Source organism: Carassius carassius, chromosome 8, assembly GCF_963082965.1.
Source record: "Carassius carassius chromosome 8, fCarCar2.1, whole genome shotgun sequence".
Lineage (NCBI taxonomy): Eukaryota > Metazoa > Chordata > Actinopteri > Cypriniformes > Cyprinidae > Carassius > Carassius carassius.
Window position 1 is genome coordinate 9,849,365 of NC_081762.1, and position 25,156 is coordinate 9,874,520.

A 25,156-nucleotide genomic window follows, 5' to 3' on the forward strand; every position below is an offset into this window, starting at 1 on the left:
TGAAAATCAAGCATTTAGCTGATCCTGATAAGTGCTCAATCATGTCTGTTTTACTAATTCTGGCTTCACTGGGTCTGCTTGCACAAGGTTAAAACTTGTTTTTCTACACTGTCAATGAATTTGGTATGTATATTTGTAAAGCTTGTGCTTTTTAATTTTTAAACATGCATTTAAAGTAACACTTTTGGTCTCTCTCTCAGTCTCTCATCAAGAGGTACATTCTCCTAAAACATAGGAAAGATGTATTCCTCAGTGGTTCCTCCTGAGCTCAGGAGGCTTAGATGAGATTCTCATATCTCTCATTTTAGTATCAACAGCATTTCAGATGTCTCAGATGTTTCTCCTAAAAGTCCTGAGGAGAAATAAGAGTAGACACAACTGAGACATGAGAAAGTTCTGAAAGAAAAGAAATGACAGTGGGACAGAAATGTGTGAGAAACATGGGAGATCTCTTTATTGTCTAGCTGTAATCTCTTGCAAGCCTCCATTATAAAAATGTTTTGATGCTCAAAGGTTGCTTTTTTTGTTGTAATGGGGTTTTCCACCTTTAATGGTCAGGACAGTAGGATATGAGACAGAAAACAATTGGAAACATGAGAATTGAACAAGAGCAGGAAAGTACCTCTAGCTAGGATTCAAACCCATGCCGTCTGAAGTGCAGTTGTGTTTCACGCTGAGCAATACCCTTTTTTAAACAAATGTAAAACTAGTGTTCCAGTGTTTATTTGTTGTTGTTGTTTTCATTGTTTAGCATAAAAATTTTGTCTAATACAATATGCATATATATTTGCATGTATGTAAACAGAAGTTATGGTTTCCTCTGTTAAATCAGTGTGCAATGAAACACTTTCTACATAAAACAGCTTCAGATATGACAATACATGTATTGTCTGATTGAAACGATGTGGATAAATGAAATTGAAGCTAACCAGAGGGAAGAAAAATAAAATAAAAAGGAGATCTCTTTAACATTTAAAATATTTCTTAGACAGAAATGAGGTTACCTTAAGATTAAATGGAAACTTTTGCTTGAGTCTATTGCTCCTCAAACTCGTCTCCTGAGACAAACGCTCTAACACTCTCACAATTGTCTCCTTTAAGCTTTAGAAGAGATCTCAACAACTTTACACACTGTGATCAGATTGTTCTCTTTAGCTTGTTAAACATATTTAATGGTATAATATTCTGAGTTTGCATTTGACTGTTTTTATGCATTCTGAGGAATACTGAATTGGTTTTTGTGCAGGTGAGAAGTACGTTTATATTTTGTCTTGAACTACAGTAACATGTTCACACAGCGCACACAACACATCTGCACTTGCTCCTGATTTCTCTCAACATGGGGACAGAAGAGCTGTCAGTCAATACATGGGGAAACAAAGTAACTGGTATTATTTATTTGAAAACGTAACTCAGATATTTCCTTCTAAATTAAAAAGTAATGTGTTACTTTACTAGTTACTTTAAAAAAAGTAATCTGATTACGTAACTTAGGTTCCTGTAATGCGTTACCTCAAACAGTGCTGCTATCTGCTACAACCTGACTGATTTACTATAGAAGTAAACTTTCATCTGGCATTTCAGACAGGTTCAGTGGAACTTATTCTGGATATGAATTTATGCTAAACATACGTGGAGTCCAGCTTGAGGATGAAGAAGAATATTACTGAAAGGGGACTTATTCTAACACCGTGTTTACACAGTGAAACAGCATCGAACAAAAACCTTGCAGTCTGACCGCACAGTGAACGTACTCAGCAATTATATACTAATTTAGATTAAATAAGAAATTAATTTCTCATTATGAACAACATATTTAATCTATCTACACTTTCTGTCTGGTTCTGTGACAAACAGCTAATTTTTTCTTTCATCCTGTTTAAGAGCATACATCCTGACACCCATTTAAAGACTTTAGACTATTAGCCCAATTTTAATGCAATTAAGTAAAATAAGCTAAAACATTATCAGTAAAGCCATATTTTTATTATCAATGTGATTTCTCAAATTTATTTTAAACGTTGAACTAATATTAAATGAAAAAATAAATAAAATATTTTATTAAATTAAAATATAATGGTTAAAATGTCATGTTAAAATAAATGTATCTTTTGCTGTAACTAATATTGCAATATAAACATATTCTCTAGGCTGTTCATCACATCACACCTAAAAAATTAAAAACCAATAAAAGTGGTACAGTATTTCATATTTTAGTAATAATTCAGCACCATATTTATGACAAAAGGCTTTTATTTGGCAGCATTTAAACATTTATAGCATTGCAGCTGTAGAATTACAAAAGATAAGAAAATATGAGCAATATAACAGCATGTGTGTGTAATTCATTCATTACACTGCTGTGTGTTGATGCTGTTGGTGACTGCACTGTGGGACGGGTGCGTGGCGTCACAGCTGACGGTTGTTGCTCTGCTCCACTCACTCTCAGTGAGGCTCAGGCTGCTGCTCCAGCTGTACAGTCCATCCTTCTGCAGCTGACTGGGACTCAGATTGACACCAGAGCTCCTGCTGCTGCCGTCCACCTTCCAGCTCAGCTTCCAGTCAGAGGGGAATCCCTTACTGGCCACACACAGCACTGTAGCCTTCCCCTGCTGCAGCTCGTCTCTGGAGGGAGGCAGCACCGTCAGAGCGGGACGAGCCGCAGCTAAAGAGAGACACAGATGGAAACTGTGAGGTTTCAGTCTTCTGAAAAACAGCTCTATCAGTCTTTCTGACTGTGTTTCACTTCCCTTTAAGAGATTCAGAGTTAATCAAGCAGATCTCAAATGCAATGCTCTATAAAACACACATTTTACCAGCAATCACACATACTTTATTATTTATTAATTATTAATTATAGATAATGTTATATTATATGTTATTTGTTAAAAACCAGTTACTTACAGATATAACTACTTGTAGATTGTAAACCACACCAGAAGAAAACACATCTCTATCTTATGTGACATTCAATGAAAAAAGTCATTAAAAAACTTAATCAGCACTGTGAAATAATGCTGCAATTAGATATTTCAATGTCTTTGAGTTGTGTAAATGTCTGTGAAATAACTTAAATATCCAACTAAACTTATCATTTTAAGTAAAGCAAGCACATTATTATTTATTGTAATGTTGAATTCAAAGTTGTGAAGCAGATCTCAGGTTCAACAGCCTGCAAAAACACATTAGTATCAGTATTCATATTCATATATTCAGTGTTCATAAAAATCAAGATTTATAACTTTAAGTCTATACTAGACCTAAATGTATATATTGGATTTATATCTACCTTTCAGGTTTATATTCTGAGCAATATATTCAGACTTTAAAAAAATTAATAATTTTGTATTTTATAAGTATTTCACCTAAAATAGATGTGTTTTATTTTATACATTACTGTAAAAAATATCCTTTTTTTTCTACACACGAAAAATTAAATACTTTTTTCCAGGTCATAATTACACAGATTCATGGCCAAATCTGATTACCAACAATATGGATTTTTATATGTGTATAATGCCCCAGTGATACAAACTTAATCAGTGTCTGTACAAAAACACTGACATCAACACTCACTATAACACTGTGAGACTTATCTTAGTATTATCTTATGTAGCTAAGTTTAGTTTTGCTTAGACAGGACAAAATTAGAAATGAATTATTTTTATTTCATTAATGCAAAATATATGTTTATGGTAAATTCCAGGATGCATCTGAATGTGTTTTTGAAAGTGTTTTGCATATTAACTGAACACTGAGCTTAAAACTCCACGGATGATTATTAGTGTGTGACACCGACACACACACAGAAGAAACAATGATTTCTCTTATTCTAACTCTGGGGACATTCTGTCTGCTTGCACAAGGTTCAGGAATATATTTTTGACAAAATGGAATTAATTGTTTGGAATTTATTTTATATTATTTAAATTTGTGCTTTGCTTTTTAGTTTTATTATATTTAGGATGACTTCTTTATAGCAGATGAAATCTTGTCTTTCTTTGTATTTTGAAGTTTTGTAATTGTTTTTGCACTCTCTCTCTCAGTGTCTCATGAAGAGGTTCAGTCTCCTGAGTCTCTGCTTGTTAAAGCAGGAGAATCTGCTTCTATCAGCTGCACTGGGACCAGCGGAGTTGGTGATGACATGAGCTGGTATCTGCTGAAAACTGGAGAAGCTCCTAAACTCCTGATCCATGACGCCAGTCAACTTGTATCTGGAGTCTCAGATCGGTTCAGTGGAACTTATTCTGGATATGTATTTACACTGAATATACGTGGAGTCCAGCCTGAGGATGCAGGAGTTTATTACTGTATGGGGGCTTACAGTGACAGGTGCTCACAGTGAAACAGCATCGTACAAAAACCTCCCTCAGTCTGACAGCTAAGAGAATATGATAATACTGAGAAGTTCACAATATCAGTCAATTACGATGTTATCAGATAAGGTGTGCTTAATTAGATTTGCAAATATAAATAGTACATCCATGAGATAATATACAATGATGAATTAATTAGACTTTAGTTCATTATAAATGATACATGAAATCCATGTGTCTGTTATTCACATACTCTTTCATTCATCTTGTAGCATTTTGAGCAACAGAAGTTAAAATCTGTCCATGACATTTTAATTGTAATTTTACATTTTAAATTAATTCAGCTGAAATGTAGAGCCTATAGAGTAAGTGAATCTTAGCCTTAGGCCACTTATGCTTAAATTCAGTGGGCAGGATCCTAAAACCTTCAAAAAGCAGCAGCAAATGCTGACGTGAGCTTTACTATGTGCAACATAAGACAGCAAATCATATTATCATATTACACTGTTTATAAATATGTGAACTCATGCCATCAAAACACATGAAGATTATCTTTTAAATTCTATTTAAAAATAAAGTGTTATATATCATTCATATCACATTTAAACAACAATGAATCAATTAAAGAATAATCACACAGATGATAAAAGGTGAGTAATAAAGGTAATCTATTCTTTCCTATTTATTATTTTAGAAATTAGTTTAGAAATAAGCAAATTTAGTGTAGTGGATCCACTTGAGTTTGATAATCTGTTAAAGTTAGAATTAATAAAGATTAATTATTTGGTTAAACCTACAATTTGCTATTTTTAATAATTCTGATTTCACTGAGTTTCCTTGCACATAGCTAAAATGTATTTTCTTACATTCAGACTAATGGCAGAAGGTCTGGGAAACATGGACGCTTTGAATGGCCGAGGCCATATGATTGACAGGTAAAGCAACCAATCATGTTTAGTTTTGTGCCTCATCATGTTTTTCACATACTTTTGATCCTGATAAGTGCTCAATCATGTCTGTTTTACTAATTCTGGCTTCACTGGGTCTTTTTGCACAAGGTTAAAACTTGTTTTTCTACATTGTCAGGGAATTTGATATCTATCTTTGCAAAGTTTGTGCTTTCTCATTTTTAAATAGCTTTTTTATTTTTTAAACATGCATTTAAAGTAACACTTTTAATCTCTCTCTCAGTCTCTCATCAAGAGGTTCATTCTCCTGAAACATAGGAAAGATGTATTCCTCAGTGGTTCTTCCTGAGCTCAGGAGGCTTAGATGAGATTCTCATATCTCTCATTTTAGTATCAACAGCATTTCAAATGTCTCAGATGTTTCTCCTAAAAATCCTTAGGAGAAATAAGAGTAGACACAACTGAGACATAAGAAGGTTCTGAAAGAAAGAAATCCAAAATGACAATGTGAGAGAAACATGGGAGATCTCTTTATTGTCTAGCTGTAATCTCTTGCAAGCCTCCATCCTAAAAACATTTTAATGCTCAGAAGTTGCTTTTTTATTAAAATAGGTTTTTCCACCTTTAATGGTCAGGACAGAAGAAGTAGAGACAGGAAACAATGGGACAGGTAAGAATTTAAAAGGAGCAGGAAAGTACCTTTAGCTAGGATTCAAACCCATGCCGTCTGAGGTGCAGTTGTGCTTCACGCTGATGTGCTGCCCACAAGTCTATGGTTCTGACAGGATACTCTGTGCTCAGGATACTAAGGGGTAATTCTCTTATATGTCTCATTGAGATATCAGCTTTGGCTAATAATATTTCTAGTTTACATTTATCTTCAATGTACTGCATTGTATACACACCCCATTTCCTAAACAAACTAGGAGACAAGATGTTTAATATAATAGTAATACCCTTTTCTACAAATGTTATTTGTTGTTGTTTTCTTTGTTTAGCATTAACATTTTGTCTTGTACGGCCCATTTTTGCATGTATGTAAATAGAAGTTATGGTTTCCTCTGTTAAATCATTGTGAAATAAAACACTGTCTACATAAAACAACTTCAGATATGACAATACATGTATTGTCTGATTGAAACCAGATCTCAACAACTTTACAACTTTATTTTTCTCCTTAACAAGGGACTGGATCTCGCACATTTGTCTCCTCATCCAGCGTCTCTAGCTAATGAGAAATATCTGAGCACCGTGTGTGATGTTGTTGGGATCTTGTTTTGTAAATTCCACTTATTTTCCAGCGATATTATCGACTTGATTGCACAGATACTATTTAAATTGAACTGAGCTGGATGATGACATCACTGAATTCAATGATGAACTGCCTTTAACTGAAAATTGAGCTTATACTGTACAATTGCCCACTTGCATTATTGACACAATATTTTCCTATTTAATTCTGTAAAGCTTCTTTGACACAATCTGTATTGTTAAAAGTGCTATAAAATAAAGGTGACTTGACTTGACTTGTTTGAAACATTGGAGGAGACATTGGAGTCTTTAGCTAAGGAGAAATATCTGAGCACAGCGTATGATGATGTTGAGATCTTTTCTAAATCTAAAAAAAAGAGAAAAATGTGAGAGATCCAGTGTTAGAGTGTTTTTGTCTCAAGAGACAAGTTTGAGAAGCAGGAAACTCAAGCAAAAACCTACATTTGATCTTAACCTAATTTCTGTCTTGGAGAAACATCTGAGATGTTAAAGAGATCTCACTTTTGATTTTTCTTTCCTATGGGGAGTCTCTGTCTATTAATTCTCTGTATTCTATCAGCTGCACTGCATCTTCATTGATTATTACATGAGCTGGTATCAGTGTTGGGGAAAGTTACTTTTAAGAGCAATGCATTACAATATTGCATTACTTCCTAAAAAAAAGTAAATAATTATGTTACTTAGTTAGACTCGGACTGAAGGAAATGTAAATTCATGTCTGTACTGTAGAGGGCACAGCGCAAACAAATTGCTTGAAGAAAAAGATGCAGGAGAAGAAAATTAAACACTATTCAACAATAAAAATGAAACACAAATGTTACATTTTTGCTTATTAGTATGGTTGATTTGGATCATCTTAGGTTAGTAGCAAAGACATTGGTTAATAAAATGGAATTAAATGCATAAATTATATTTGTTTTACTAAATATATTTAATTTTTGAAGATTTGTATAATATTCTGAGTTTGCATTTGACTGTTTTTATTTATTCTGAGGAATACTGAATCTGTTTTTGTGCAGGTGAGATGAGTAAGTACGTTTATATTTTGTCTTGAACTACAGTAACATGTTCACACAGCGCACACAACACATCTGCACTTGCTCCTGATTTCTCTCAACATGGGGACAGAAGAGCTGTCAGTCAATACATGGGGAAACAAAGTAACTGGTATTACTTATTTGAAAACATAACTCAGATATTTCCTTCTAAATTAAAAAGTAATGCATTACTTTACTAGTTACTTTAAAAAAAGTAATCTGTTTACGTAACTTGCATTACTTGTAATGCGTTACCTCAAACAGTGCTGCTATCTGCTACAACCTGACTGATTTACTATAGAAGTAAACTTTCATCTGGCATTTCAGACAGGTTCAGTGGAACTTATTCTGGATATGAATTTATGCTAAACATACGTGGAGTCCAGTTTGAGGATGAAGGAAAATTTTACTGAAATTGAAAAAATGTCATGTTAATATAAATGTCTTATTTGCTGTAATTAATATTTCAATATGAACATATTCACTAGTATGCACATCGCATCACACATCCTAATTTTTTTTTAAAACAATAAAAGTGGTACAGTATTTCATATTTTAGTAATAATTCAGCACCATATTTATGACAAAATGCTTTTATTTGGCAGACCGAAAAAAAGTTCAACAAAACATTTATAGCATTGCAGCTGTAGAATTACAATAGATAAGAAAATATGAGCAATATAACAGCATGTGTGTGTAATTCATTCATTACACTGCTGTGTGTTGATGCTGTTGGTGACTGCACTGTGGGACGGGTGCGTGGCGTCACAGCTGACGGTTGTTGCTCTGCTCCACTCACTCTCAGTGAGGCTCAGGCTGCTGCTCCAGCTGTACAGTCCATCCTTCTGCAGCTGACTGGGACTCAGATTGACACCAGAGCTCCTGCTGCTGCCGTCCACCTTCCAGCTCAGCTTCCAGTCAGAGGGGAATCCCTTACTGGCCACACACAGCACTGTAGCCTTCCCCTGCTGCAGCTCGTCTCTGGAGGGAGGCAGCACCGTCAGAGCGGGACGAGCCGCAGCTAAAGAGAGACACAGATGGAAACTGTGAGGTTTCAGTCTTCTGAAAAACAGCTCTATCAGTCTTTCTGACTGTCTTTCACTTCCCTTTAAGAGATTCAGAATTAATCAAACAGATCTCAAGTACAGCGGCCCATTAAAACATGTTTTACCAGCAATCACACATACTTTATAAATTATCCATTATAGATAATTTTATATTATATGGTTTCTGCAAACATATATTCAAATTATTGTTCAATTATTTGTTAAAAACCTACTGTATTACTTAGTTATAGCTTCTTGTTGTTTAAAAACTACACCAGAAGAAAACACATTTCTGTCTCATGAAATGAAAAAAAGTCATTAAAAACTTAATTAACACTGAAATAATGCTGCAATTATATATCAAGATTTTGAGATAAATTGAATTTCCAGCTTAACCAAAATAAACTCATTATTTAAAGTAAAGCAAACGCTTAATTTTGAAACATTATTATTTATTTTAATGTTGAATTTAAAGTTGTGAAGCAGACCTGAAGTTCAACAGCCTGTAAAAACCACATTAGTATTAGTATTCATATTTATATATTCAGTGTTCATAAAAATCAAGAATTATGACTATATGAGAATTAGATTTATATACTTGATTTATATCTTCCTATCATGTCTATATTCTGAAAATTTTATTTGATGTCTTTTATTTTGTTCCTCTATGCATTAAATAATGTCTCGTTTTTCATTTTTAAAAATTGAAAGAAATGTATTTTCAGTTCAAAATTATGTTTATTGCTCCATTTTACAGTATAGTAACTGACATCTGAAACAGTAGTTAGACATATTTCAATTTCACGTGAAGTACTAAAAACAATCTTTTTTTTTTTTTTTTTTTTTTTTCAATCATTTTTATTTACCACTAAAATTAATTTAAACCCATTTAGAAGTATATATGCTGTTACACAAGGCAAAACAATGGATTGCCTATTTTTATTTTAATTCTTCTTCTTTTGGTCTGTTCTTCTTCTTTTTCTTATTATTATTACTAACTAATTAATTAATAGAAACAGAAATAATAGAAATAGAAATAGATTTACTTACTTCCAACCGAGAGTCGGGTGCCTCCACCGAACGTGCGCCACAGTGATACAAACTCAATCACCAGCTGAACAAAAACCTCCTGCACTAAAACTGACACTGACACCAACACTCACTATAACACTGTGAGACTTATCTTAGTACTTAGTATTGTGAGTATCTTAGTACTCTCAATAAAACACTGTATCTTAGGTTAGTTTTGCGATTGGTCAAATATTTTTATTGCATTCATGTTAATTAATTAAATGCTGCAGGAATGTATTTTGATAATTTTTGAGGAAAATTCCGGGATGCGTCTGAATGTGTTTTTGAAAGTGTTTTGCATATTAACTGAAGACTGCGCTTAAAACTCCACGGATGATTATTAGTGTGTGACACCGACACACACACAGAAGAAACAATGATTTCTCTTATTCTAACTCTGGGGACATTCTGTCTGCTTGCACAAGGTTGAAAGTTATATTTTCTATATTATTCTACATTAATAATTTGGAATTTTTTAAATAATATTTTAATTTGTGCTTTGCCTTTTAGTTTTATTTAGATTGTTTTATAGCAGATGAAATCTTGTCTTTCTTTGTATTTTGAAGTTTTGTAATTGTTTGTGCACTCTCTCTCAGTGTCTCATGAAGAGGTTCAGTCTCCTGAGTCTCTGTCTGTTAAAGCAGGAGAATCTGTCTCTATCAACTGCACTGGGACCAGCGGAGTTGGTGATGACATGAGCTGGTATCTGCTGAAAACTAGAGAAGCTCCTAAACTCCTGATCTACACAGCCACTGAACTTGAATCTGGAGTCCCAGATCGATTCAGTGGAAGTGGATCTGAACCTGATTTCACACTGAACATACGTGGAGTCCAGTCTGAGGATGCAGGAGTTTATTACTGTATGGGGTATTATAGTGATACAGTGTTCACACAGTGAAACAGCATCGTACAAAAACCTCCCTCAGTCTGACAGCTAAGAGAATATGAGGATAATTTCAGCCAAGTTTCCCTGAATAATTAAACAACAGCTAAAACAGTAATGACGATTTCTAAAGTATTCACTTTATTTATCATTTTAGAATTTCAGCAGATCTTAGTAGCTATAAGGGAAATGTTGAGCTCATAGCATTGTGAACAGAAACTTATGATTAAAGGATAGAATTATAAGCAAATGTACCTGCCGCATAAAAACACATCACATCTTATTATATCGTATATGAGCATGTGAACTCATGCCATCAAAACACACTAAACTGATTCTCTTTTTAGTTATATTTTTAATATTAAAATATGATGTCAGTGTTCATGTTGTTCACATCTGCAAAATATCTACAGTCTATTTTGTTTAAAATTTGAAAATATAAAAGTAATTACCAAACATGGAAAATATATTTATAACAGGGATTTGTTAAGCCTTAACCTAAATATAACCCTTTTCTCTATTCTTAAAATTAATTAACAACAAAGACCAACAAGGATGCTGATCTGGAAACAAGTGCAAAATTACAAAATCACGGTGACCGCAGTCCTTCTGCAGGATATTGGCGCTGGTTGTGATTTCCAGAATCACTGACTGCCAACACCAAACAAGGACAGAGAAAGGAGAAAAACTGGGAAGTTTCTTAAAAACATTTCTATCAGTCACTCTAAGTGTCTTTCATTTCTCTTGCACCTGAAAAGTTAATCAAGTACATCTGAGCCCATAAAAACAGCTTTCAGCTCAATTCAAATACAGCCATTTATTTGGTGTTCATATTTTCAGGTTAAATAGATCTAGACCACACTTGAGTTGTGATGTTGAAAGGTGTGTGTTGATGTGAAATATGGCAGCAGACAAGTATGCTGTCAATGCTAATAAGATTAGTTTTTTGGTACTGTATCAAAATTTCAAGACGATATGTATGAAAGAGCTTAAAATAACACAGTAGGTATTCCCTAAAAATGTAGTTACATAGTATTAAGTAATCATAAATTTTTTAGTACTAGCAACAAATAAGCTAAAATATACAGTACAACACTTGAATAATTATTGTTGATTGTTTCCATTCTTTTCAGATTCTGTATTATATCTTCCAGCTCTTAGTTTTGCTCTCTTATGACAAATATGGGGCATGAAATTGCAAACGGTGTCCAGCACCAGTTGGATAATTGTAAAATAAGGAAACAGTTTGAGAAACTTCTGGTCATATGTGGTGCTTTGCATAGACACCGACAGTGATCTGAAAATGTTTATAGGTCTGTTGAACTTTTCACTGAGCTTCTGTTCATGACAGCAGATCTAACAGCCAACATGACTTTGTTCTCTTTTATCATTTGGACACTCTACAGCATGCAAGGTAAAAGCCATTATTGTGCTCTTTTAAATGTAATTAAGTTTTAAAAATTTAAGTAATAATATTATATTAATATAATTAATAAAATAAATAATAAATTAAATACTAATCTGTGCTGTCATCACTTATTCTACACAGGTTGTTTTGGACAAATAGTTGTGACTCAGTCTAAACCAGTTAAACCAGTCCAGCCTGGTAAAACCATCTCTATGGACTGTAAAGTTGATACTGTGGTTTTCAAAAATGATCAAGGCACTGTCTCTAAAGGGCGTTATTATGTATCTTGGTACAGCCAAAAGCCTGAAAAGGCTCCCAGACTCTTGGTTTATTATACAAATGAAAAAAGCTCAGGAACTCCATCAAGATTCAGCGGCAGTGGACAAGGAAACGGTCTTGACTTTAGTCTGACCATCAGTGATGCCCAGCTTGAAGATGCAGGAGATTATTACTGTATGAGCATCCATAAGATCAGTGACAAGTGGGTGTTCACACAGTGAAAAGTTCCTGTAAAAAAACCTCCCCTGTTCAGATTATTAACTTCTTCTGATGCAGCTGCAGAGAACAAACACAATGACACACAAACTCTCATATATGTTTATGTGTTTAATATAATTAATCATCCAAAACAACAATATATTTATAGAAATGTATATTTCACCATCCTTTGCCTGTAACATAGTATTTCCATAATTCAGATGGATTATTTATTCCTTTATTTATTTTTTTCTCAGTATGAACAGATCATTTAATCAACTTTTCATTCATCCTGTTCAAATTCATAAACCTGAAAGCTTTTTGAAGGCTTCAGGCTATTAGCCTGTATTTTAATGTAATCTAAGTAAAATAAGTCAGCTAAAAGTAGTAAATACAGTGATCTTTCAGTGATTTAATAGACACCTTATTGTAAATTTTGTTTTAAATAAAAAATACTTTATTATATGTAGCTAAAATAATGATTAAGATGCCATGTTATCCTAAATATCTCTTTTTAGTTTTATTTAATGTTTTTAATTGTTTATTGTCACACCAAGATGTCAACACCATATTTAAGTCAACATGCTTTTATTTGGTAGCAGTAAAATATAAAATAATCAACAAAACATTTATAGCATTGCAGTTGTAAAATTACAACAGATAAGAATATATGAGCAATATACTAATAGCATGAAAGATTAGTTGTTGAGCAATGGCTGATTTCAGAGAGTGTGTCAGTGTGAGTGTCACTGGTCTGCATTACACTGCTGTGTGTTGATGCTGTTGGTGACTGCACTGTGGGACGGGTGCGTGGCGTCACAGCTGACGGTTGTTGCTCTGCTCCACTCACTCTCAGTGAGGCTCAGGCTGCTGCTCCAGCTGTACAGTCCATCCTTCTGCAGCTGACTGGGACTCAGATTGACACCAGAGCTCCTGCTGCTGCCGTCCACCTTCCAGCTCAGCTTCCAGTCAGAGGGGAATCCCTTACTGGCCACACACAGCACTGTAGCCTTCCCCTGCTGCAGCTCGTCTCTGGAGGGAGGCAGCACCGTCAGAGCGGGACGAGCCGCAGCTAAAGAGAGACACAGATGGAAACTGTGAGGTTTCAGTCTTCTGAAAAACAGCTCTATCAGTCTTTCTGACTGTCTTTCACTTCCCTTTAAGAGATTCAGAGTTAATCAAGCAGATCTGAGTGTAACAGTCCATAAAACACACATTTTATCAGCACACATATACCTGCATTTAGATTTAACACTATTTATTCATAATTTTATTGATAATTTATTCATCATTTACCATAATTCATAGTTATATTATAGATATTTAACCTTTTAAATTCCTATTGTTTAACTTTAATCAAGACCTTTACTTAAATAATATCATATCATATCATACTAATGTAATTTGAACTGAACTTAATTAATTTCTAAGATGTTTTAATATGTATATTGATAGACTTATGCATAATAATTTAAGAGATTGCACTGATTAAAGAGTGATTAAAACAATTAAGCGATACTTTTAAAATCCCTTTCTTGTACTTTTCATTTTGAAAATAGAAAGAGATTTACTTACTTCCAACTGAGAGTCGAGTTCCTCCGCCGAAAGTCCACCACAGTGATACAAACTCAATCACCAGCTGTACAAAAACCTCCTGCACTAACCAGTTTGCCGTTTACCTCCTAACTAATATCATATAGCTAGACAAGAAGCATCTGCTTAATCTAACCAGTTTAATTTTCATAATTTTCCAAATGTACTTTTAGGAGAAAAAATATTTAGTATTTTATAATTTTATACTAACAGCAATGCTAAAACAAACACTAACTTATAAAGAACTAAACATGTATATCAGTCACGTTCATATAAATTTATATTTATATTCAGTATTTAGTTATATTTACATTTCATTCTTATTTTATATTTCATATGGATTTTATAGTATAATTTACAATATTCTATTACTTAATACAGTACCAATGCAGTTATATCTAAACAAAAATCAAAACAAAAGCAAAACAGTATTCTGCCTTCTCTGTGCTAGTGCATTTAGGCCAACAAGTATAATTTAATTTAATTAATGTTTATTCATCTACTTATTTCATTCTGCACTTACTTAAAACAGTTTGTTCCTGCAATGAAACATCCACCACAGTAATTCGTTCTCATTCGCAAAACCTCCAAGTTAATGATGATGATTAACTCATAATTAAAATATTAATATACAATGCCCATAATCATATGAGTGAGAAGATACTTCAGTTAAAAAAGAGGTTTCCACTGTTAAAATGTTTTGCATTGACAGCTCATGCCTCAGTGCTCAGTGAGTGTTTATAGTCCTTTCCCTACCGTTTGAAAAGGTCCAAGAATTGTTCTCTCTAAATCACTAGCCAATATGATTCTCTTCATCTGGGCATTTTACTGCATCCAAGGTAATTTCATTTATAAATATTTTTAAATCAAAATAGTTTTTTCGTATACCCACACAAGTATTTTATTTCAGTATTCTTTCTCTTACAGGTTCTTTTGGGCAGGTTGTTGTGACCCAGTCTGAGGATAAATCAGTTCAGCTCGGTCAAACAGTCTCCATTGATTGCAAGTTCAACACTGTGGTTTATAGGCATCCAACAGGCAGCCCATCTAAAGATTACTACATCTTCTGGTATCTTCAGAGGCCAGATGAACCCCCTAAACTCCTCATATATTTTACAACAATGAAGCCTTCAAGTGCACCATCTAGAATGAGTGGAGGAGGCAGTTTTCACTCTGGAGGAAATGGTCTTGATTTCACTCTGACTGTAAACGATGTCCAGAGTAATGATGCTGGAGATTATTATTGTCTGAGTTACCACGAGACCAGTAGTAAAGGAGTGCTCACACAGTGAAAACATTCTGTACAAAAACATCCCCACTGACAAGGCTTCAGAGACCTGTTGACAGAACAAAAGGGGGTTTGCAATGAGTCTTATTAAAACAATTTTTATCTAATTAATAACACAATCTTCCATATAAAAATCATCAGTGGAAATCCTGCTTTTCGCATTACATATCTAATTATTATCATACAAATCAATTGTACTCATAGACTTCACACATAGCAGAGAAGCAGAAAAAACTTATTTTAATTAGAAAATCTTAGAAAAACGAATTGATAAATGTTCAGTTGTCTCTGTAATCTAAATGTTGACATTTATCCATATCATATTCAAGATTAGTATAAGTGTAGTATAAGTATAGGTTTTACTGCCCTCTACTGGATTCTGTCTATGAGAACACGCAGATTAGAAGCACGTGACTTCATTTGACACCTGTTCAGTGACGTGTCAACTCCCGAACTCCATGCAGCTGTGAAGAGCTCGAGTTTTGCATAAGCAACACATGGACAATGTTTTTGAATCACAGAACTGTGAGTTTAACCGACAGTTGTTGGTCATTACAACAGATATTTATATATGTTTTATTCATAATAATAATTATTATAATGAATTATAATTGGCAAAAAAATGGGTTACAAGAGTACAAGTTTACCCATTTTAAGCGTATTCCTATTGGCTACAAGATCATAGTCAAAGCACTGTCACTCCGTCCTTCACTGAGCTCAGTTTTAAGGGCTACATAGTTGACAAAGCTAAACATTAACGGCATAATTTTAAAACAAAAAGCATTGCATGCGGTGCATATTGATCTGAATTAATACCAAACCTGCAGCTATACTTTGCCAGCCACAATCAACGTGTTTTTTTTAGTTATTTTTAGGTTCAGCACGTGCAGGTTTTGAATGACTGAATGTCTTGCAGTTAAATATATTTTTTTCTAATCAAAACAATAACTTTACACGTGTTAATCAGTAGTTGACGTTCACATAATGCCATCTTAAATGGGTCTTTTATTATTAAAGCGGATTTGATGACTTGTGAATTTGATGACTTGTGAAGTCTTAAGCCTAGTCCCAGACTAAAATGCAAGTCCGTTTTAACAGAAAGATACTTGCACTGTCTCTGTCATCTTTTATGTTAGCCCCGTCTGTGAAACCAGGTGTTGAAATTGCAATTTAAGTTGCCATTGTGTTTCACTAGGGGGCACCCACACTATGCAAACCAGAGATGCTTATGTGTCTCTTGTTCATGATATTTATAGCAAAAGCTACTGTACATGGTGAAATTGAAAGATCATGTAACCTTTATAACAACTGCTCACAAACTATTTAGAAAAACGCTGAGTTGTGTCAGTGTTTGATTGTGTTTGAAATGGAATATTAGCATATACTAATTACAACCCGAATTCCGGAAAAGTTGGGACGTTTTTTAAATTTTAATAAAATGAAAACTAAAAGACTTTCAAATCACATGAGCCAATATTTTATTCACAATAGAACATAGATAACATAGCAAATGTTTAAACTGAGAAAGTTTACAATTTTATGCACAAAATGAGCTCATTTCAATTTTGATTTCTGCTACAGGTCTCAAAATAGTTGGGACGGGGCATGTTTACCATGGTGTAGCATCTCCTTTTCTTTTCAAAACAGTTTGAAGACGTCTGGGCATTGAGGCTATGAGTTGCTGGAGTTTTGCTGTTGGAATTTGGTCCCATTCTTGCCTTATATAGATTTCCAGCTGCTGAAGAGTTCGTGGTCGTCTTTGACGTATTTTTCGTTTAATGATGCGCCAAATGTTCTCTATAGGTGAAAGATCTGGACTGCAGGCAGGCCAGGTTAGCACCCGGACTCTTCTACGACGAAGCCATGCTGTTGTTATAGCTGCAGTATGTGGTTTTGCATTGTCCTGCTGAAATAAACAAGGCCTTCCCTGAAATAGACGTTGTTTGGAGGGAAGCATATGTTGCTCTAAAACCTTTATATACCTTTCAGCATTCACAGAGCCTTCCAAAACATGCAAGCTGCCCATACCGTATGCACTTATGCACCCCCATACCATCAGAGATGCTGGCTTTTGAACTGAACGCTGATAACATGCTGGAAGGTCTCCCTCCTCTTTAGCCCGGAGGACACGGCGTCCGTGATTTCCAACAAGAATGTCAAATTTGGACTCGTCTGACCATAAAACACTATTCCACTTTGAAATAGTCAATTTTAAATGAGCATTGGCCCACAGGACACGACGGCGCTTCTGGACCATGTTCACATATGGCTTCCTTTTTGCATGATAGAGCTTTAGTTGGCATCTGCTGATGGCACGGCGGATTGTGTTTACCGACAGTGGTTTCTGAAAGTATTCCTGGGCCCATTTAGTAATGTCATTGACACAATCATGCCGATGAGTGATGCAGTGTCGTCTGAGAGCGATAAAGGTCTCCGGCCTTGTCCCTTACGCACAGAGATTTCTCCAATTTCTCTGAATCTTTTGATGGTGTTATGCACTGTAAATGATGAGATTTGCAAAGCCTTTGCAATTTGACGTTGAGGAACATTGTTTTTAAAGTTTTTCACAATTTTTTTATAAAATTAATTTTTTATAAAAATTTTTTAATTTTTTTATAGCTAATCATGTTACAGACCTGATATCAATTAACTTAATTAATCACTAGATGTTCTCCCAGCTGAATCTTTTCAAAACTGCTTGCTTTTTTAGCCATTTGTTGCCCCCGTGCCAACTTTTTTGAGACCTGTAGCAGGCATTAAATTTTAAATGAGCTAATTAAGTGGATAAAAGTGTAAATTTTCTCAGTTTAAACATTTGCTACGTTATCTATGTTCTATTGTGAATAAAATATTGGCTCATGTGATTTGAAATTCCTTTAGTTTTCATTTTATTAAAATGTAAAAAACGTCCCAACTTTTCCGGAATTCGGGTTGTACAATGCAGTATACACTTTATGCTCAATACTATTCAAATTATTTAAAAGATAGTAGGCTACTGCATGTGAAATAGTGTTATGATAACATACTTTGGTTTTTGTAGCTCTATCCGTTTCGTGATAGATGACAGCTTCAGAGATTATAGCTTGTGAACTTGGCTTTTTGTCAATACCCCTGTATGTTGTAGTTTATTTTAAATGAGTAAAAAAGACATTCGTGTCTTTTAATGCTTCACCTGGTGAAACACAGCCCTGGCATTTAATGCCCAGTGAAAAGCAGCACCCTGAAGCATCTAATCACCGTCCCCATTGTGGGACTTTGAAGTGCTATCAGGTTCAACGCCGAGGCAGGTGAAAAAGGCAAACAGAGCTTTATTGTCATAGGTTAAGCACAGAATAAAAGAGTAGTTGAGATCACTTGTCTGCCTGGAGCCTGGCTGCCCCAGGAGGAGGGGAGTCCGTTCTGGGAGAAGAAGAAGAAGAAGAAGAAGAAGAAGAAGAGCAAGCGTCTCATACATAAGCATCCAATTCTCCAGTGATAAAAACTTGTAGGATACAAGTGGAATGTATTTATTTGACCCTGAAAAACCTGATATATGAAATAACATTTACATGTATTATAAGTGTTTGCTTGTCAAAAATATGACTTGCATTTTTCTGTTGCAGGCTGATAGCTTAAAGGGTTAGTTCACCCAGATAGCAAAATTATGTAATTAATAACTTACCCTCATGTTGTTTCAAACCCGTAAGACCTCCATTTATCTTCGGAACACAGTTTAAGATATTTTAGATTTAGTCCGAGAGCTCTCAGTCCCTCCATTGAAACTGTTGTGTACAGTATACTGTCCATGTCCAGAAACGTAAGAAAAACATCATCAAAGTAGTCCATGTGACATCAGAGGGTCAGTTAGAATATTTTGAAGCATCGAAAATACATTTTGGTCCAAAAATAGCAAAAACGACGACTTTATTCAGCATCGTCTTCTCTTCCATGTCTGTTGTGAGAGAGAGTTCAAAACAAAGCAGTCTGGATATCCGGTTCGCGAACGAATAATTCAGTTCACCAAATCGAACTGAATCGTTTTAAACGGTTCGCATCTCTAATACGCATTAATCCACAAATGACTTAAGCTGTTAAGCTGTTAACTCAAACAGTACACTGACTGAACTGCTGTGAAGAGAGAACTGAATATGAACATGAACCGAACTGATTCTTTTGGTGATTGATTCTGAACTGATTCTGTGCTAGTGTTATGAGCGCGGGTAAACCGAAGGCTTGAATCAAGGGCAATCATCGCAAATGACGCCATTATACGTCGAGTGCAAAAGAACCGGTGAACCGTTTTCTTCAACCGGTTTATTGAATCGAACTGTCCGAAAGAACTACTGGTGATCCGAAAACCAATGCAACCCGGTTCTTGACTCGTGAACGAGTCAGTCTTTTGTTTGTTATCTGGCTTGGTGTTCATCTTCAGTTCTCTCTTCACAGCAGTTCAGTCAGTGTACTGTTTGAGTGCATGCATTACTCCGGGATATTGGTTTGTTTGAACTCAGAGGGAGTGTCAGCCACATTAAAAAAGTTAACAGCTTAAGTCATTTGTGGATTAATGCGTATTAGAGATGCGAACCGTTTAAAATGATTCAGTTCGATTTGGTGAACTGAATGATTCGTTCGCGAACCGAATATCCAGACTGCTTTGTTTTGAACTCTCTCACACAACAGACACGGAAGAGAAGACAATGCTGAATAAAGTCGTTGTTTTTGCTATTTTTGGACCAAAATGAATTTTCGATGCTTCAAAATATTCTTACTGACCCTCTGATGTCACATGGACTACTTTGATGATGTTTTTCTTACCTTTCTGGACATGGACAGTATACCGTACACACAGCTTCAATGGAGGGACTGAGAGCTCTCAGACTAAATCTAAAATATCTTAAACTGTGTTCCAAAGATAAACGGAGGTCTTACGGGTTTGAAACAACATGAGGGTAAGTTATTAATTACATAATTTTGCTATTTGGGTGAACTAACTCTTTAAGTCAGTAATAAAGTTTATTATGCTAGGCATTATGGGACAGGCATAGATTACTCTTGGCTCATTAGGTGACTTTCACTTTGCTTTACCGCTGCCTCTGGGGCTAATTAGGACTTTCACAGCTGAGCTTCTGATTACCAGCTCTGATCTACAGTACCTCTTTAGAGTTCAGAACACAGCCGTGGGTTACCTTGGGTCAGTGCACCCGCACACAGACCCTAATACAGGCTGGGGGGTGTGGTCATCTCAGCCCAAGCATCATCACCCAATAAACGGCAAGCATCTGACTGGTGGTTTATAAGAAAGTTCAGTGTGAATGATGTAAAAGTTTCACCAAATGCTACTGATACATCAGCAAAATCTTTATTAGTGTTCACTAGTAATCATACTTGGATGAAGTTTTCTGGCGTTTTAACTTGATATATTAAACTTTATTGTCTTGCATATTCAATAATTGCTTAATATGACAGACTAATTCTACTTATGCAATCAAAACAATTGTTTAAATACCTGGGAAATAGTCTAAAGTGCAAAAAGTATAACAGCTACTGTTCATCATAAAATTTGTCCGCAGTGAACTCTGCCCACATTTTCAGAGCTCGGTGTGAATGCCCTGCGTGTTTGTATTTACTCAGTTACTCTGGTATGTCTCTACCGTAACCCAGTGTCCTCTTTACTGTAACAGAACGCAGCCAAAGAGTCAATATTGTAAATTTAGTCTCGCTGTCTAACAGAAAAAGTGCCACAGCCCGAGTTTAGAGTCTCTGTGTTGGCCTTTTCATAACACTGCGTGGTTGGAAATAAATCCACATAGTTAATGGACCATGGTCCATTAGTAATTCCCTGTACATAAACATGAAACTTAGTGTTTGCATGATAGCTAGTAAGTTTAAACCTGGATTTTTCCTTGTTTCTTTAGGGCTTCTTCTAAATTAGGGCTGTTAATTTAATGTGATTGAATTTAAAAACAGAATATGAAATAAATTAACACAATTATTCATTCCCCTCTGTCTATTCATGCTTTTATTAATGCTTTTTTATTAAATTTGGATTCTTTCTACTGCAAATATTGGCATATGCGATTTAAAAAGCACTTCATCTAATCAATTTGATAATTTTGCTAGCACATAGTTTAAGCATTAGGAATCATGAACTAAAAATAAAAATTTCTTACAGAATTTAGTTTAATATCATTTTATATATATATTTTTAACATTAGGTTTTCATATTATATAGTTAATTTATCATTATATAAACTGTATAATGTACTTTAAATGTTTTTAATGCATTTATGAATTAACATTAACCTAGACTGATAATGTTTTTTATATTATGCAGTTAATTTATATTTTAAATTCCTTACATTATTTTAGTAAAATATCTTAAACATTAATACAATTGTAATTTAAATATTTATTTATAAACTAACATAACCTAGATTGATAAATGGTGTAAAAAAATGTTTATTGTCAGTTCATAAAATCTAATGCATTAATCTTAACTTATTGTAAAGTGTTAGTTTTTTATTTATTCACAGTCCTTTAATTTTCAATTCATGTCTCTGGACAGAAAATCAACAGCCAATCTGACTGATGCTGGTTTGCACATCAGTTCATAATGTGGTGGTCTGTCTGATGTAGACGTATCAGACAGGAAACTGACAACTGGTACCTCTGTGTTACTCAGCTCATAGAAAAACTGAAATAAATCTCAAGGCAGTGTATTAGCTGTGCCAAAATTGTTGTGCGTTTGGACTCCCTTCGGGTTTGGCCAGATTGCATTTGAAAATTTCTCTAGCTAAGGCCAAAGGATCTTATGTCAGTCGTACATGTTTTCCAATGTTTGTTAATCCCCCAGGGGACACAGAGGGGTGAAAATGAAATCAGCGTACCAGGTTAAAGCAAATAATCAGCCTCCCTCAATGGAAATCCAGGGCAGATTGATGTCATTTGTTTCTAAGGGCTAATTGTGCCCAATCAAGCCTCGATGCCAATGAAGTGGATCGAATGATTGACAAGTTCTGCTCAGTGTTGACTTTGGACCAAAGGCAGGTCGTTAGATCATGAGTTTAAGCTCAGGGAGGAAATAACACGTTGGCCGTGTCAGCGGGCCAGGCGAGTGCATGGCCTCTGAAGTGCAGAAGAAGAATGTGATGTCAAAGGAAGAATTTTAAGGGAAGAGAACATGCATGTCAAGTTCTAGAATGTTTAATTTCCGTTTTGTGAAAACATAAAGAGACCGAATAAATGATCGCTTATACACAGTGGCCAAACTTGAAACTAATTTCTGTCATTTGCTCTGGAAAATAATTACAATATTTGGCCCTGGCGGCATGATGACATATGTTTTCACAGCTTTGAGAAGCACTCAAATAGCAGAGGTGAAAATAACATTAGGTAATCCTCCAGAGTGCAAGTTTTGTATCCAGGCCTCCTCAACCCAAAATGGAGCTCCATTCTTTTTTTTTCTCCTTTTTTGTTTTTGTTTCTTTGCACAAGTCAATTACTTCAGGTAGTTCAGTAGGGGACAAGGTGTTGAGAGAGCGGTGGCTAATGTTGAGTGATGGTGAGGCGGTGACATTGTATCTAACTTCCAGAGCCCCGTGTCGGTGTCTGCCACCTCTTGGCACCACTTTAACCCCCAGAATTCCTTGCATTCCTCCAGTCGTGGGCCACAAGTTTCAGTGTGGCCCATTTAAGATGACTCTTTTTTTTTTTTTTTTTTTGCTACCATTAAGCACCACCAGGCAATTGACCCCCTGCCCTTCTACAAGCGACCTGTTGGAGCAGCTTTCAAGTGTATACTTAAATCTTCATGGGAATGGCCTCCCTGATCCAGGATCAGGTCTCCTTGAGCAATCAACACCTAGAGGTTAGTTGGGTGAGCCTGAACCTCGTGGTCAGTCTAGCATGCTAAATAGTTTCTGTCTTTGCTTTGGCTGTGTGCATGTGCTTGCATGACTGCATGCGTCTGCGTAGGTATTGTGTAATGTGCTTGCCTTTCAAGTTCATTTTGACAATCTTTTTGGACATTTTTATTTTGTTTAGGAATGATGCTGTGTGGCTGACACCAATGTCATTTGATGCAGTATTTAACCAACAATAATGTGGCATTGATGAACAATGTTTGAGGTGTATATTAGTGTTTTATAGGTTTGTTTTCAGATCTAAGTGTAAGAAATTATCTTGATGGTTTGTCATCTTTCCCAGTGTAAGACGAGGTATAGTTACATTGGAAAAATATATAATTTTAGCCTTTTTTTAAATTGTTTAATTGTTTTTTAATTTTTTATCCTGCCTATGGCAAAAAAATCTTTTTTGGCAGTATTTGAAATGAAAATGTTGTTATGTCCATCCAAATATATGATATTATATTTATTATATAATATATGTATATATATATATATTTTGTACTTATGTAGGTGGAGAACTTATGTACTATTTACTTTTCCATGCAGTTTAAAAAAGTAAATGGATACCGAAGACTAAGCTTCAAAAATAAAAACAAAAAGAAACAAAGGCAGAAATGTATCATAAATGTGGTTCATGTGATTTTGAAGTTTTACAGCCTCATTTTATATTTGCATTCAGAATATTTTTTTTTGAATAAAAAATGGGTGAACTAATAAGTTGACCCATATTAAATATTTTGACACTTATATGCATTGTGATGGAAAGGGCTGCTAGTGTGAAGAAGCTACAGAAGCTGCATTCTGTACAGTTTGTGGGCTCTCTGTAATTTTCCTTATCTACCTACAGTAGTAACATGTAACTGGAAGTAACTATAATAAATGTTTCCCAGAGTTCTCCAGGGTAAGGAATGGTCTAGCTCAAGCTGGATTCTTAAATAAAACACTATTTTAGTCACACAATCAATATGTGATCTAAAACAGAGAGTGGTACCAAAGTTCCATACTTCAAACTTTATCTGTTTAAAATTAGATTATTTTCTTTCCTCAGATGTTTTATCCAAGATTTCTAACTTCAAGATGTTAAAGTACTTGTTATCATATCCTTTGTACACTTCCTTACTAATGTCCTTCTGGAGGCAGTTGGCGAGCTGTAATTGGAAGCATATTTTTCATGTGTTCTTGACCTATCATGATCGTTGCTGAAATCTGCTCTTTATATTTTTTATCAGTGTATTTTTGTAGTTAAGTTGTCCAAAGATACCAAGCCAGTATCAGAGAAGGCTGCTACCCATTAAGTTGATAAGTAAAATGCAATATGATTCATATTACCTTAGAGGCTTTATTGTATGATGGGGTTTCTACTGATAAAAAAAATGAACATGCGTTAGAAATTTAGGACCCTAAAAAATCTTGAAATTCCACACCTGGAATTAAGAAAGTACCTGACAAAGCAGGTTTTACAGAAGTATTAGCCTGCCGTTATGTGGGCATGAGTGTGTCGTATGGATCTTTGTGCGTGTAGGTAAATCAAACTTTTTTTAAAAAACCCTCCCCCCTATTTAATTCAATGCAAAAACACTTCCTTTTCCACACTGTTCATGTCATAACCCATTTCATTTTCCTTTCTGGATTCAGACACTAGACTGGCCCAGAAGAACGGGATAGGTTTTGGGTTTCCTCCAGAGGACTGAGGGTTTCACAATCAATGAACATTTTGCTGATTTTTACTGACCGTAAAGTTCCTCTTTACTTTCGCAGCATGTAATTCATGCTAACATCTTGAAGGTTTGTGTGGTGATCAAAGGATATAATAATAGTGCCCACAAATGCTAATATAGCTTTTAGAGACTTTTTTTTTTTTTACAGCATTTCTTTTAAATGTCACTTTGGTATGCAAGAAAATAATTATTGGGTGACATGGTTATGTTTGGAATAGCATACTACTATTAATATTTAGCGATATATAATTAT

At 34.9% G+C, this 25,156-nt stretch overlaps 1 long non-coding RNA gene and 7 gene segments (V, D, J or C); 5 read left to right on the forward strand and 3 right to left on the reverse strand.

The window, feature by feature from the left end:
* Positions 1-2,274: 2,274 nt before the first annotated feature.
* Positions 2,275-2,951, reverse strand: LOC132144860 (Ig kappa-b4 chain C region-like). The segment is given in 2 exon segments: positions 2,275-2,750; positions 2,937-2,951. Coding segments are annotated over 2 exon segments (420 nt in total).
* Positions 2,952-3,797: 846 nt separating this feature from the next.
* Positions 3,798-4,671, forward strand: LOC132144686 (Ig kappa chain V region GOM-like). The segment is given in 2 exon segments: positions 3,798-3,866; positions 4,047-4,671. Coding segments are annotated over 2 exon segments (348 nt in total).
* A 3,439-nt stretch (positions 4,672-8,110) lies between these two features.
* Positions 8,111-9,735, reverse strand: LOC132144861 (Ig kappa-b4 chain C region-like; the record flags this gene model as incomplete). The annotated part of the segment is given in 2 exon segments: positions 8,111-8,554; positions 9,630-9,735. Coding segments are annotated over 2 exon segments (426 nt in total), but the record flags the coding sequence as incomplete, so codon positions are not given.
* Positions 9,736-9,957: 222 nt separating this feature from the next.
* On the forward strand, positions 9,958-10,607 carry LOC132144687 (immunoglobulin kappa variable 1-6-like). The segment is given in 2 exon segments: positions 9,958-10,075; positions 10,247-10,607. Coding segments are annotated over 2 exon segments (351 nt in total).
* Positions 10,608-11,889: 1,282 nt separating this feature from the next.
* Positions 11,890-12,459, forward strand: LOC132144688 (Ig kappa chain V-III region VH-like). The segment is given in 2 exon segments: positions 11,890-11,947; positions 12,083-12,459. Coding segments are annotated over 2 exon segments (405 nt in total).
* Positions 12,460-12,989: 530 nt separating this feature from the next.
* On the reverse strand, positions 12,990-14,653 carry LOC132144862 (Ig kappa-b4 chain C region-like). The segment is given in 3 exon segments: positions 12,990-13,490; positions 13,994-14,077; positions 14,650-14,653. Coding segments are annotated over 3 exon segments (414 nt in total).
* A 20-nt stretch (positions 14,654-14,673) lies between these two features.
* LOC132144689 (immunoglobulin kappa variable 4-1-like) lies at positions 14,674-15,362 on the forward strand. The segment is given in 2 exon segments: positions 14,674-14,850; positions 14,939-15,362. Coding segments are annotated over 2 exon segments (402 nt in total).
* Positions 15,363-15,742: 380 nt separating this feature from the next.
* Positions 15,743-23,399, forward strand: LOC132144690 (uncharacterized). Its single transcript, XR_009434377.1, has 3 exons — positions 15,743-15,824; positions 23,012-23,154; positions 23,322-23,399. It is a non-coding gene; the product is annotated as an uncharacterized LOC132144690 (long non-coding RNA).
* The last annotated feature ends 1,757 nt before the right edge of the window (positions 23,400-25,156 follow it).